Genomic DNA, 13,052 nt, shown 5'->3' on the forward strand with positions numbered 1-13,052 from the left:
GCGGCTCCTAAGCACATTAACTGTGTTGTATTTCAGAAGGCCCTTCCTCGTTGCAGAGCTAAATGCTGATGTGCTCTCTCCACAGCACAAGGCGACACACGTAACAGCACAGATTTCAACATATTGCAACCAGCTTCCACTCTGTAACAGCAAAGTGTGTGGGGGAAGCTTGCTTTACACTTCCTCCCTCCTCTGAATAATTTAAGTTTACATTCATAAGAAAGGGATTTTTAAAATAGTAAGATCTATGTTTCAAATATGTATCAACTGATTATTTTCAATATTTAACAGGATCTCATTTGCTAGTAGAATTTCTAGCAGAATTTCTAAACTACTTCTTGCATAGTTATTGTGAAAACATTCACAAATACTGTTAAAGGGAAAGGGATAAGAAGACTTAAAATTTAAGTATCACTTTCATCTCAGTTACTCTGATAAATTATTTTTAGCACATGAAAAATCAAACTTAATCAATGAAATTGACTTTTCCACCATGAAAGAATCCACTAATGGATTTTTCTTTCAGCTTAAATTTGTCTCAATAATTAGAAGATAATTGTCTCAAACTTAGAAGATAAACTCTATTAATTAAAAAAAAAAACCCTCCTGAGATATTTTAGGAAAGATATAAGGAAAGATCTGACTGATTCTGAAATATGTACATGAAAGCAGTTTTAAGAGGAAAATACCACAATTCATGCATCTGGGTATCTACAGTTTCTACATCAAAGTCAGGCAAACAGTTTTAGGGAAGGCCTCATGTGTGTATGAAATGGCAGGTGCTGTCTTTAGCTGGTCCAAATTGAGATTTTTAAAGCAGGGAGAGGGAACCAAACAAAGCCAAAACCCAATTCAATCCACTGCTTCCAGTTACTGTTTGATAACGCTGCGAGTGCTGTACACGATGCCTTCTGCCTGAACGCGCTCAAGGATTGGCCCATAAACATTCTTCGTCAATGGTATAACCATGCCTTTGCCATCTATTTCACCTGAAATAAATGCAGGGAAAAACAGTGTAAAGTGCTCTCCTGGGTTTACTCAGCAAGAGGAAATCATGCTAATTCCTTAAACGCAGTGATGACTAGGCAGAGTCTGCCTGTTTCTATACACACAACATGATCGGGTAATATAATCATATTCCATGGTTATAGAATAGGCCCCAAGCCTCAAATGTCACCAATCCAGAAAGCAGTAGCAGAAGTTGCTAGTTTGTTCAGCACACGTATATATTAGCCTGCTTAACTCTGGCATAATCAATTGTAACTTGCCATGCTAAAAAGTCTCCTCTATACCAGTGAAACATTTAAGATTAATTGATTAAAAATCTCTATAAATTAAGTAGTAAATTAAGAGTTGTCACTGAGACATCCAAACATGCAGATTAAAAATTCCTATAAAGAAGACAGGGAAAGTTTGATAAAGTTAAAAAATATACATACATACACTTCAGAAACACTATACATCTGCTTTCCACAGGCAGGAAGATACAGAGGGTTGAAATAATGTTACTGAAGTCTGGACTTACCATCTAGAACCATCTTAGCAGCAATAGCTGTGGGGTATCCTACTGTTTTAGCCATCGCAGAATATCCTTTGTTATCACCATAGACAACCAGATCGATAAATTTGTTTTCCAAATGACCAGAAGGATGCCTGAGACCTATTTCATTTCTCATAACAATCATATCTCTCTCTCCAGTGCCTAACAGAAAAGCACAGAAACTATTCATTACTTGTATTTCAGTCATACCAACATGAAGTTGCTGATGAGCAAGGCACTACACGTACACAGCACGTGTATCAGGGAATCACAGAATCACAGAATCTCAGGAGTTGGAAGGGACCTCAAAAGATCATCCAGTCCAACCCCCCTGCCAGAGCAGGATCACCTAGACTAGGTTACACAGGAACGTGTCCAGGTTGGCCTTGAATGTCTCCAGAGAAGGAGACTCCACAACCTCCCTGGGCAGCCTGGTCCAGTGCTCTGGTACCCTCACAGTAAAGAAGTTTTTCCTCATGTTCAGATTGAACCTCCTATGCTTCAGCTTGCTCCCGTTGCCCCTTGTCCTGTCATTGGACATCAGAGAGAAGAGCCTGGCTCCTTCCTCCTGACACTCACCCTTTACAAATTTACAAACATTAATGAGATCAATGAGGGAAGCGACTAAGACAGGGACTACTAACGAGGACAGAATATTAAGATGAAACTAAAAATGTAACAGGGAAAGAAAAAGATAATAAATTAGGGGAGTAGAGAGCATTACAAGACATCAAAATCCTAGCATGAAGGTGAATAAAATAATCCAATTAAGGCTGATAAGAGATACTGACTTGTTCCACTCAAAGCCATGAAAAAGAAGGATTTCTCACATACCAAAGGGCAGCTTCATCTCCATGTGCTTTGCAAGAGCCCCCACAATGGAATCTGCTGCTGGGACTGGTTCGTCTCCCAATAAACCTAGCCTGGCAGAAGAAATGAGACAGACTTATATCATTGCCTATCAACAACTTAGTCTCAGTTTTGTAATTTCCAGCTTGTTCAGCAACCCGTTTAACAGTCTTAACATGGACCGAAATGGGTAGAATTGCAAGTCCTTTTTTTTTTTTTAAACCCTTAAAAACCACTGGAACATTTTACCATTCCACTGCCTCCAGCTGACTCTTGTCCTTTTCCAGTTTGCTAAATACAGCTTCTTTAAGAACATGGTACTCAGCAGGCGACTTAATTCCCACCAGTTTGCACATGAGCTCTTTCTGTGTTAAAAAAAAAAAGAAATTTCCTGAAGGCCTGACATCTGTGCCCACTCGTTTTCAGTCCAGGTTTGGAGAACCCACTGTTCCACTGAGCTCAGTTAATATCCAGGACTTCTGAGAAGACGGGTTATGCATACAGGGGAAGTGAGGTAGTTGAGATTTTTAATTGCAACAAATGAGACATCTTTTCCTAAAACACTTTGTATCCCACCACTCAGCTGCTTCCCCTACTTTTAGTCTTATCCTTTCCTCTGGCAGCAAAGAAAGAAGAGAGAAATCAGCATAACCAAGAGAACACTGGGAGGATGTTAGGGTGAAAGAGAAGCCACCTGCAGACAGCCAGAGAGTCAGGAACTTTAGGATATCTTTCAGTTGTTCTAGAAATGGAGAATTTCCCTTTCAAAAGGAAGTAAACAGACTGATGCGATGAATAAGGCTCTGGCAATCCCAGGAATATTACCAAAAAGCTTTCTGAAGATTTCTGTGTGCATATGAAGGCCACTTTGTGCTATCTAGATGCTAATTATTGTTTGCTTCATTCACAGAAAGACAGATAATAAGCAGAGCTAAGAACAAGGCATGTAGCAAGCAAGAACGGCAGAGTTCTTTAGAAGCTGAGGTTAGCCTATTTACAAGCAAACTAAAAACACAAGGCAAAGGAGATAAAAGGAAAGCACTAAGATGTAACAACATTGCTGAGATAAGGTTTGCACTGAGTGTATAGTTATTTTCACAGATTATATGACACTCTATCCTTGTTCACTGAGGCCTGAAGGACTGGAGTTTCTAGGGCTAGATTCTGATTAACAGAAAATTTAAGTCAATTCATAAAAATATTGTACAGAACCTCTGAGGGACATCTAGCCCAAGGCTCTACTTGAAGTAGGAGTGACACCAGCTGTGTTTTTGTCTAGCTGAGTCATGAAAACTCCTTGCATCAGAGATTTCAGAGTCACTCTGGGAATCCTGTTCCAGCACTGTATTACATTCCTGCTGAATAAAATCTTCCTAATTTCCAGGATAAAAAGCAGAGAAGACCAGGATGCAATACAAGGTTTCCATTGCTAAGAACACCCAAGCCTAGCAATAAAAACAGTAAAACAGAGGAAAGAAGGCAGAGTAATCAGAGTAACTCACCCAAGTTAGAGGTGGCGTCATTGAGCTCAGCAAAGGATAAGGATCTGGGTTAATTAATCCTAGTTTTACAAAGCCTCCCATAGTTTTAGAGTATCCCTGAAATAAAAGAAAAACATGGTTAAAAATAATAATAACTTGAAACTGAGGTGACTGTTTCTCTTAGGTTTGAAGGGAGCAGTGGACACAACCATGGTAGTGTTAAGCGTTATTCCCATGGGGAGACAGTCACAATAACACGATGCCAATGGGGTTCCTGCTACAGAGCGGTACCTCCCTCAGCCCCTCTCCACCCCTTCCCCTACATTTCCAGTACCCCCTTTAATGACTTATTATTATTCTGCCATCAATACTTCCATGACAAGTATCATTGGTTCATGAGATCAAACTGCTGGCCAGCAGCAGTTCAAGCTCAAGCACTTCATTACAGACAGGGTTACATCAGCCAGCTGGCCCATAAATAAACCACTGAATACTGAGAGCCCAACTCTGAACTCCTCTCACCCCAGTTTTACACCAGTGTGATTGTATAGACACCAGATAAACTGATTTTAGAGCTAAGAATCTTGTGTGTCTGTATCTTTCCTTCAGGAACATCAGAGAGACAACCAGGACAGCAGTGGAATGGTATTTAAAAGGAACTACAAAGGCTGCAATAGGCTGCACAATGAAGTCTCAACTGGTTTCTGCTCATTTTTGTTTGTATCCCGTTAACACTCCCACACAGCTGCTGGATACCTGAAAACACTTACATACAAGGGTCTTGTAAATAAGCAGAATGGTGGAAATAAAGCACCCTGAAAGAGGGCTAATTATAATTAGAAGCCACCTCCACCAGCACTAAGTTATCAGCTCAGATGGCCTTGCAGCAAGATCCCTCTGAGTCCTCTTTTTAAACTGACTCCATCAGCTACCTGAACTTAACCTGTAAAAGACCCTCTGAGGAGATGTCAGCCTCAGCACTGAACTGACTGCTTTCTGCTCTGCAACACGCAGCACATGCAAAGGGCCAACGTTACCTTCTGCCTTGCTCAGCGCTGTGTTCTGGTTTGTGGGTACCACACAGGTAGAGGTATGGCAAGCTCTACCACCCAACCTTAATACCTCCCCAACCCAAAGTGATGGACCTGCTTTGGGGGCTAAGAAAACAGCACTACCACAGAAACACCACTCTTGCAGCACACTGAGGACAACTCTTCGTGTCAGCCTGATGGCTTTGCTTTTTTCTGTGCTAACGCTTATATGAAAGAAAATTTTAGCAGGCACCAAATGGAAGAGTATACACTGTTGTATTAAGAATTAATGATGAGATAGATGCCTTCCACATATTTTTAGCTTCTGAACAAGAGATCGTATCTAGACTGACAAAAAGAGAGCTATTGCAATTTGTAACCCTTATTTCCCCACAAAGGCCTTCCATCTTCTTTTGCTAAGCAAACCTCCCTCCCAGAAATAAAGAAAAAAATCCTGTTGTATTACAACGGAGGAATCAAGAGGGAAAGGACATACACACCGTTCCTCAAGCCAAATACAAAACAACTTAAATATTGAGATAAACCCTAACTCAGTAGGCATATCACAACATTCATAAAAGCTTTTTGCAGCCTTCAATATGGTTTTAGGTTTATTCTTTCTTAATGTATATTGACCTACAAAATAATAAAAAAGAAATATGAAAGCAAATATATTGTGTTTTGATTTTGCTTTGTGCACCTGACAAATGAAAGGAAAAGAGTCTATCAGTTAGAAGGAAAACATATTTATCTTTCAACATTCTACTTAACTGACCAAATTGTTAAAGCTGCTCAAATTCAAGACTTCCCATTACTTAATGAAAAACTTTCAGTTTGGTGGAAAACCATAATTTTCCGTAAGTTTTTTACATTATGTTTTTCATAGGAATATAAGCAACAAACTGTAAGTTCGAATTTTTATCAACTTTAACAGATCAAGTCTTAAAAATACATAACAGCAAAACACATCAAACTTGTCAGATTTGTTCTTTTTTTTTATCTTCTGTTGATCTGACACCAAATACACAGCCAGAGAAAATAAAAAAACACAAGATATGCACTATGCAAGCAAACTGACCAGCTGTGTAAAAGGAGTAAAACTGTTTTTCTGTTTTGCAACAAACGCCTGTTAAATAAACCAAGTAAATCTACATTAAAAAAAAATGAAAAAAGTGCATTCAGTTGTCTGTCAATTGAGATAGTGGAGAGCTCATAAAGAGCAAGTACAGACCCATAAAAGACTGACATTTAAATACGTGGTTTTCTTGAAATGACAACATTCACCTCTTATGGAAAACAATAAGAACAACAACAACTTACTTTGTATCTTAAGGTGCCTCTCAACAAAGTGTGAGCTGTCTGAATACCATACGGCTCAGCATATTTTGTGCTATCTCTGTTAGGAAAACCTTCGAGATTTAATCCTGGGAAAAAATCCATCGGAGTAACAGAATCAAGTAATGCTCCTCCAGCTGGAATATTGATAAGCTGAATTGTGTGAAAGAACAGCAATTATTATTTCAACGCAGTGTTATTTAATTTCTTTTACAACAGAAAAGATGAAGTGTGCTTAAAATAGGAAAAATATGTTCAGTGTTTCCAGTGCAGAGGCCGAACCTAAATAAAGCAGTTGCACAAACCATTTAAGTATATCCTGTGATGGAGGAGCATGCACTGTGTCAGCCATTACTAATTAAAGGGCTAAAACAAGCCACATCCTTCTCACACACACTGTTAATTGCTACTGCATTTGTACTTCCAAGCAAAGGAGCAAGGTTTCCTTCCAGAAGAAAGACTAAAGCAATGAAGTCTGCAGCAGTGCTAAAATATCTTATTGTGTGTGTCAGGTAAGACATACTGTGGAAGAATCCTGCACAACAAAGGCAGCTAAGGATTTAGTGGCAAGGAGGAAAAATTATACCATTTACAGACAAGCTTGCATAGTGCTCTTATAATGAATCATTCATATGCATGATCTAATTCTTCCTAGCAATAGGTGAACCAAAATTAAATAAGGAACACTTCCACATTCTTCAAGAGACCCTTTCATCTGAAACTTACAACTTGTGTTGCTTTTTAAATAACAATCCAGTGTACAATCCCCAAATTTCTCCTTTCTTGCTGCAATAAGAGCACTAGAGCACCAAAATGTCAGGATAAAACATCTCAAAAGATTTCTCTGTTTTGCAGATCAGAAAGTTTAGATAATTACCTAAGTTTACAGTGGATGTACAAGGCAGTTTTCTTGACATTTGAAAAGCCCCTGCTCAGTAACTACTCTGAGCAAGAGGGAGTGATCAAACAGATAGGACTGGAAAGCAGAAATGTGATAATGGCTTGCAACAGCTTTGCACAAATCAGTTACAGCCTTTCCATAAAACAGATGCAGTGACATTTGCTAAGTTAAGCCTACTCTAATGACTCCAGCACAAATAAGCAAAACAGAGCTCATATAAAGCACATCAGAAAGCACTGTACTCTTCCACAAAACCCACTTGGTGGGTTATTGGTATTACAGATTGCACCAGACGAAAAAGGAATAAAGAGTTCTGCTATACACTGTGCAAGTACAGAATAAAGCTGTTTGGTTTACAGGCATGACTAGACAGAAAAGCAAGTAGAAGGATGCACTCTCACCTTTGATTCACAGAAGCAAAGACATGGCAATTAAATGGCAAAAGCAACACACACAGGGATGGAAGCTGAACTCAGAACACCAACCTCAATCCCGTGCTTTAGTCATTAGAACACAACCCTCCTTTGCAATCAGATTTCATACAGCAAGTAAGAAGCTGGCTGCAGCCAGGCACCATCACACTCCAAACACAGGATTAAGTGATATATGCAACTTGCTTAGGCAGGCGACTAAATGCAGCACCTTACAAATCCCAATTCCCTCGTTAGCCGAATTCCACCTTCTTTGACTGGCTTTAAATGGAAATGTTAGGATTACTTCACCTCTCCATTTTTTAAATATGTCGCAGACTGAACTGTATTCAGCAACACTCCTTGTGGGCTCCAGCTGAACTTGTATCTCAGAGGATTGTCAGAGTGCTCTGGAGCTGGTAGGCCGCCGCAGAAAGAAGTGTAGGATACGACCTGTCAGATTTATCCACAGGAAAGAAACAATGAACAGATGACAAACCAGGATGCAAACCCTGCAGAATCCCCATTAGTTCTTAAACTTTCTGCTGATGTTATGTCCCAGATGGGCCAAATCAGATCTACAACAGACAGAATTTCACTGAGCAAGGCACTGTCTGTAAAGGAGAGGAAACCAAAACAGACACTGGAAAAAAGCCATCATAGTTGATGGTCTCACCAACTGGATTAGTTGGCACCAAAGGCCAAGAAAGTAAGGTGTCCAGAGTCCATTGCATATCAGTGGCATGTCCAAAATCTGGGTGGTGTTAAAGGAACAACTTTACTAATAAAATCTTGGCAGAACTATGCACTACCTGCCAGCCTTACCGTAGCACCAACTTCTTTAGCCTTGTCAATACATTCCATCGCCAACATATGGTCAAGACCAGGATCCAAACCCATTTCACTGATAACTGTAATACCAGCAGCTTCTACACTAAAAATAACAGAAATGCAGAGGTATCAGTATACTCACTATTACTGGCCTTTTATTCAGGAAATCTGCTTAACAAAGGCCCAGCAAACTTTCCCCAGCACAGTAAATTGTGGGCTCTGTCTGCAGCTTGTGGAACAAAACAGAAGCAAATGCTAAAACCTGAACAGTGAAAATTGTCCAAGATTCATTCTAGCTTTGGTTTCTCTTACTTTGCTGCAACATTTAGAGGCTGCTGGAAACAGAAATTCCTACCAGGTACTCAATATCCCACATTCTCCCAGGCAGTGCTCTAATGCACTGTAATGCATTAGTAATGCAGACGACAGCACAGAGCTAGTCACAATTGCCCTAAACAGTAATTGCCCTAAATAGCTCCTGTGAGAGAGAGAGATTGAAAGGCCTACTGTCCCAAATTACAAGCATTTGGGTTTTCTTTTTTTAACAGTTGTCAGCACTCCCAGAGCAGCTTACTTATCACCACAAAATGAGGGGATTTATTTTTTCAAAATCACTTTGTGTTTTGACAAATGAGAAGTGTCCTTTTTCTTTTTTGAGAGACAGAGAGCATGATATGACCTCTTGGCATCACAGTAAGAAGCAGAGAAGAGAGCCCTAAACTTTGCTCATTTTCTGCAACAGTGGCTCTCTACCTGTCTAGCTTTCTTTGTGTTACCTTTAGTAGAGACAATATGTGCAGTTCTCCCCTCACTCACTTGAATTCACTAGAGTTTCCACCACCATGATCAAGAGGAGCACCTAGATGAAGCTCCATGCCCAAAATAACTTCCAATCACATAATAAGTAGGATAACAGAAACATTAGAATAGTTAGAACTATCACCGATTTGAGGCTAATATAGTAGGCCTGTCCAAAAGAAGGTGGCATGAAGGAGGACATTACTGGAAACATAATAAGCCAAGAATAAGCTTTTATTAGGGGAATGTAAAGAATGGCAAACAAGCTTGCTGTCGCTGGTAGAACATGACAGCAACCTGCTCAGCTTGAACACCAGCCCAATTCAAACATTCTAGCAGGTCTAAGAGGAGAGGGCAAGGCGTGTTAACATGGAATAAGACGGGGCATGCAGAGCAGTACATTGCAGTGTTTAGAGAACTTGTCTGACCAGACCAGACTAAATACTCATTTCTCTGCTCTGCCACAGACTCCACGTGCAACTTTGAGGAAAAGTACTTAGTCCTCCACCATAGAAAGGGAAGGAGAAAGAATGCAGAAAACAGTAATTCACAATAAGCCTTGCAGGTGTAATGGACTGCAAAATATTCACATAATGCTTTAAAGAAAGAAGCAACACCAGGGAGGTGCTATTCTCATACCTACCTCTCCTGGAGTTCTTTCATAGCTGGTGTTAAGTAGCTGGCTGTTACCAAGTTCACTTTGTTATCAACACATTTCTTAGCAACCAAAGGATGTGCTGAATAAGGCAGCAAACTACAAATGAAAGAATTATGCAACATCAAAATCCAACCAATTACTTATGCTGTCACTGGAAAGACACTCACAAATGTTTTCTGTGTGCCTACAAAAGACCTCAAGTAAATGCAACAGTCAAACCTGCCTTGCCCCGAGCAGTTTCATACCTACACAAGTGAAATGCTACCTGATCAGAAAAGCATTGCTGTGTGCACTCAGAATAGAGTGCAGGACAACAGGGGAGTCATTCTTTAGACAGCATATTTTGTTACTCTTCTCTTTGTAAAAAAAAAACAAAGAGCTGACCTCTTTTGAAGGCCACCTTCTAAACAGGCATGCTGGAGGTTTAGAAGATGCAAAACTGTAAAACCATCCTTGAGAAAGCTTGCCTTACAGTGATCTTGCTGAAGTACTTTGTGAAAAGTATGCTCTACAAGGAAAGGAAACAACACTCATGACATCTGTGGCAAAAGGGACGAAATGGCAAGGACTATGAAGTCATTTCCTCCCCCATTTCAATACCTGGAAAGAGATCTTTCTCAATGGGATATTCAAGACAAATAACCAAGATGTCAGAATTTTGCCTCCTCTTGCAAACATGCAAATTTTATCCCAGGAACACATATGCTGGTAGATGCGACTGGCCCGTCACACTAAGAAGACTGTCCACATAATTTGTGAACACTTCTAAAGAGATGCTGCAGTCAAAAGCCCCTTTGAAAGTCCTGATGCTCTGCAACATGAGAAGGCACTGGCCAGTTAAGACTACTTACATACAAAATATGATCCCAGTTTTTGGGCATTAAAAAAAAAAAATACCATGTTGATTTAGGTCAGTGAACTAGGAGAAAGAAGCAGCATGACTTAGGGTTGGGCCTATCATGGTTTATACAGAATTCTGACCTGATCACAAGGTCGTGTCTCTTCACCAAGGAGGACAGCTTTTCCTCATGCTTGATGACATCCATAAGAACTGAAGTAATGCCGCTGTATTTTTTCGTCAGTTGTTCAAGTTGTTCCTTCATGACAGATGCTGTTTTAAAAGTAAAGCACATCAACTGTTACCTAAAGATGAAGGTAATTCCAAAGCACTCCCATGTATAATAGTGGCTTACGTACACCTCCTTCTTCCCAATGAGAAGCAGTTGCATGGATGTTTTCCTCCACTAACAGTTCAAAAGAAAGCAACTTACTTCACCTAAAGTAGTCAATTGTATTAACAATCGCCAGTGTCGAGCCATAGCAGCTATAATTCAACAGGAAGAATCTATGAAGAATACTTACTCTCAGAAGTAAAGAACCACTCACTGCTAAATTGTGTAACGAGAACAGACTTGTAACCAATTAGCAAATTTGTGAGTGCACTTAAAATTATAAAAAAGTTTTTTACTTTAAAAAACTTTAACTTTTTAAAACTTATGTGGTTTTTTTTTGAACTGCAGTTTTTCTATCAGCAGACTAGGTCAACACAAATTATTTACGCATAACTAGAAGTCATGTCCCTTCTTCTCCACTCTATGGAGAAGTAGGACTAAAACTTGAGGTAAAGGACTGATAAATCTCTCTTTGTACAGCAGGACATCCCAGAACCCACTGGCTTGCTTGCATCACGTGCACATTCTCCCAGCATGGTTTTCTACAGCACCACAGTCTACATTTGCCAGGTAACTGAGCCCCCACATGGTGAGAAAACAGATAAACTAAACAGAAAGAAGCACACATTCAAATCTAAGTGTTCTTTATAGAGAGGAAGAAACATCTGCTGAATTAATGCATCTCTTATGCAGAAAAGGGTCACAAAAGCATAATTAACTAGTTACAGAAACCCAACACTTTTATTATAGGCTAGACAGGGTTGTAATTCACTCCAAAAGCATACTCCCACGTCTTTAACTCTGACCCCTAATAAAAACCTGTGGCAAGGTATATTCTAGGTTTGTAAAAAACACACATACTGGAGTTTCAATCATTGATATCTCAGATGGACACCTGCCACTATTTGGTAAAGTGTCAAAACATACTGAAAAAGACCTTAAAAAGATTTCAAAGAAGAAGTGACCAAACCACTATCAGAAGGATAAAAAGAGATTCTTTTGGAATCTTTAGAAATGCACTGTTATTTTGGATGTAGAAGGAGATCAATTAAAGACAGTGTTTGAGGGTGAAGAATGCAAATAACAGTCACACAAGAGGGGTGCTTGGATGCATACACTAAGGCTCAAGAAAAGTTTTAGAGAATGATCTCAAGAAAGCAGCAAGCGCTGTAGTAAACACTTCTGCTGGTATAGGAGAACGCAGCTCATCTGAACTAAAACATCAACCCTACTACATGAGGTCTGGGAAAAATAAAATAAAGATGACCAGCAGAAAAGTATAACAACAGCTTTACCATGCCCAGTCAAAAGTACCACTAGCCCATTCAGGCAGACCAGTACTTCCTTTTTTTTTTCTTTTTTTTTTTTTGAGATAGAGTAGTAGTGCAAAAACTGTTAGATATAAGAAGTCAAAAAGATCAGAAAAATTAACTTCAAAAAGGAGAGAAAAAGAACTAAAGCTAGAGTAATGAATAGGAACTCAATGATATCCCACATACAGCACTATGAAACCAAGTAGCAATTTTTCTTTTCCTTATTTACTCAGTGGACAATCACACAATAGACTTGATCTTCATGCTTTGATTTGGTGGAGATATCACCCCTTGGGTCTACTAACCCTCACTTAAGAGTCATCCAGTGGTCTGCTCAGCATAACAAGGTGCAGGAGAATGCCAGAAACTCACATCATGGTTCTAAATGTCTTAAATGCTATTGGCATTCATGTCCTCATCAATTTGCTGGAGAAGCACTGCACAATTAGAAAGGTAAGGGGAAAAAAAAAATAATTGTCTACTGTAAAAAGTGCCTTTCCTTGCACATTTACAATCTCATTTGAAACAGAGTAATTAAACAGCGTTTAAACAGGCAGAGGTTTTGTTCTTGCTTTGGTTTTCACATGGAAATACAGAAAAGGCATGCCTGGTGCTTCCCAGTTTAATGAAATATTGTGCTGCACTGACTCTTGAGGGAAGATTGCAAAGGGAAAATTGTCCGATCAATGTGTCTTAGAAGTAAACTGGTTTTGGATCAACATCATCCTGCTGA

The 13,052-nt window shown here is 39.5% G+C and overlaps 1 protein-coding gene across 1 annotated transcript in view; it reads right to left on the reverse strand.

Moving 5' to 3' along the window:
• Positions 1-870: 870 nt before the first annotated feature.
• The window catches only part of AASS (aminoadipate-semialdehyde synthase), a 24,782-nt gene continuing 12,600 nt past the window's right edge, over positions 871-13,052 (reverse strand). Inside the window, exons 14-23 of the mRNA XM_010180940.1 lie at positions 10,816-10,945; positions 9,820-9,930; positions 8,373-8,481; positions 7,860-8,000; positions 6,222-6,389; positions 3,892-3,987; positions 2,639-2,754; positions 2,375-2,463; positions 1,526-1,702; positions 871-989 (exon numbers count right to left, since the gene is read on the reverse strand). Coding sequence (XP_010179242.1) covers positions 871-989; positions 1,526-1,702; positions 2,375-2,463; positions 2,639-2,754; positions 3,892-3,987; positions 6,222-6,389; positions 7,860-8,000; positions 8,373-8,481; positions 9,820-9,930; positions 10,816-10,945 — 1,256 coding nt within the window. The remainder of the gene's footprint in view (positions 990-1,525; positions 1,703-2,374; positions 2,464-2,638; positions 2,755-3,891; positions 3,988-6,221; positions 6,390-7,859; positions 8,001-8,372; positions 8,482-9,819; positions 9,931-10,815; positions 10,946-13,052) is intronic.

Source organism: Mesitornis unicolor, unplaced genomic scaffold (assembly GCF_000695765.1).
Source record: "Mesitornis unicolor isolate BGI_N332 unplaced genomic scaffold, ASM69576v1 scaffold13293, whole genome shotgun sequence".
In the NCBI taxonomy this organism is placed as follows: Eukaryota; Metazoa; Chordata; class Aves; order Mesitornithiformes; family Mesitornithidae; genus Mesitornis; species Mesitornis unicolor.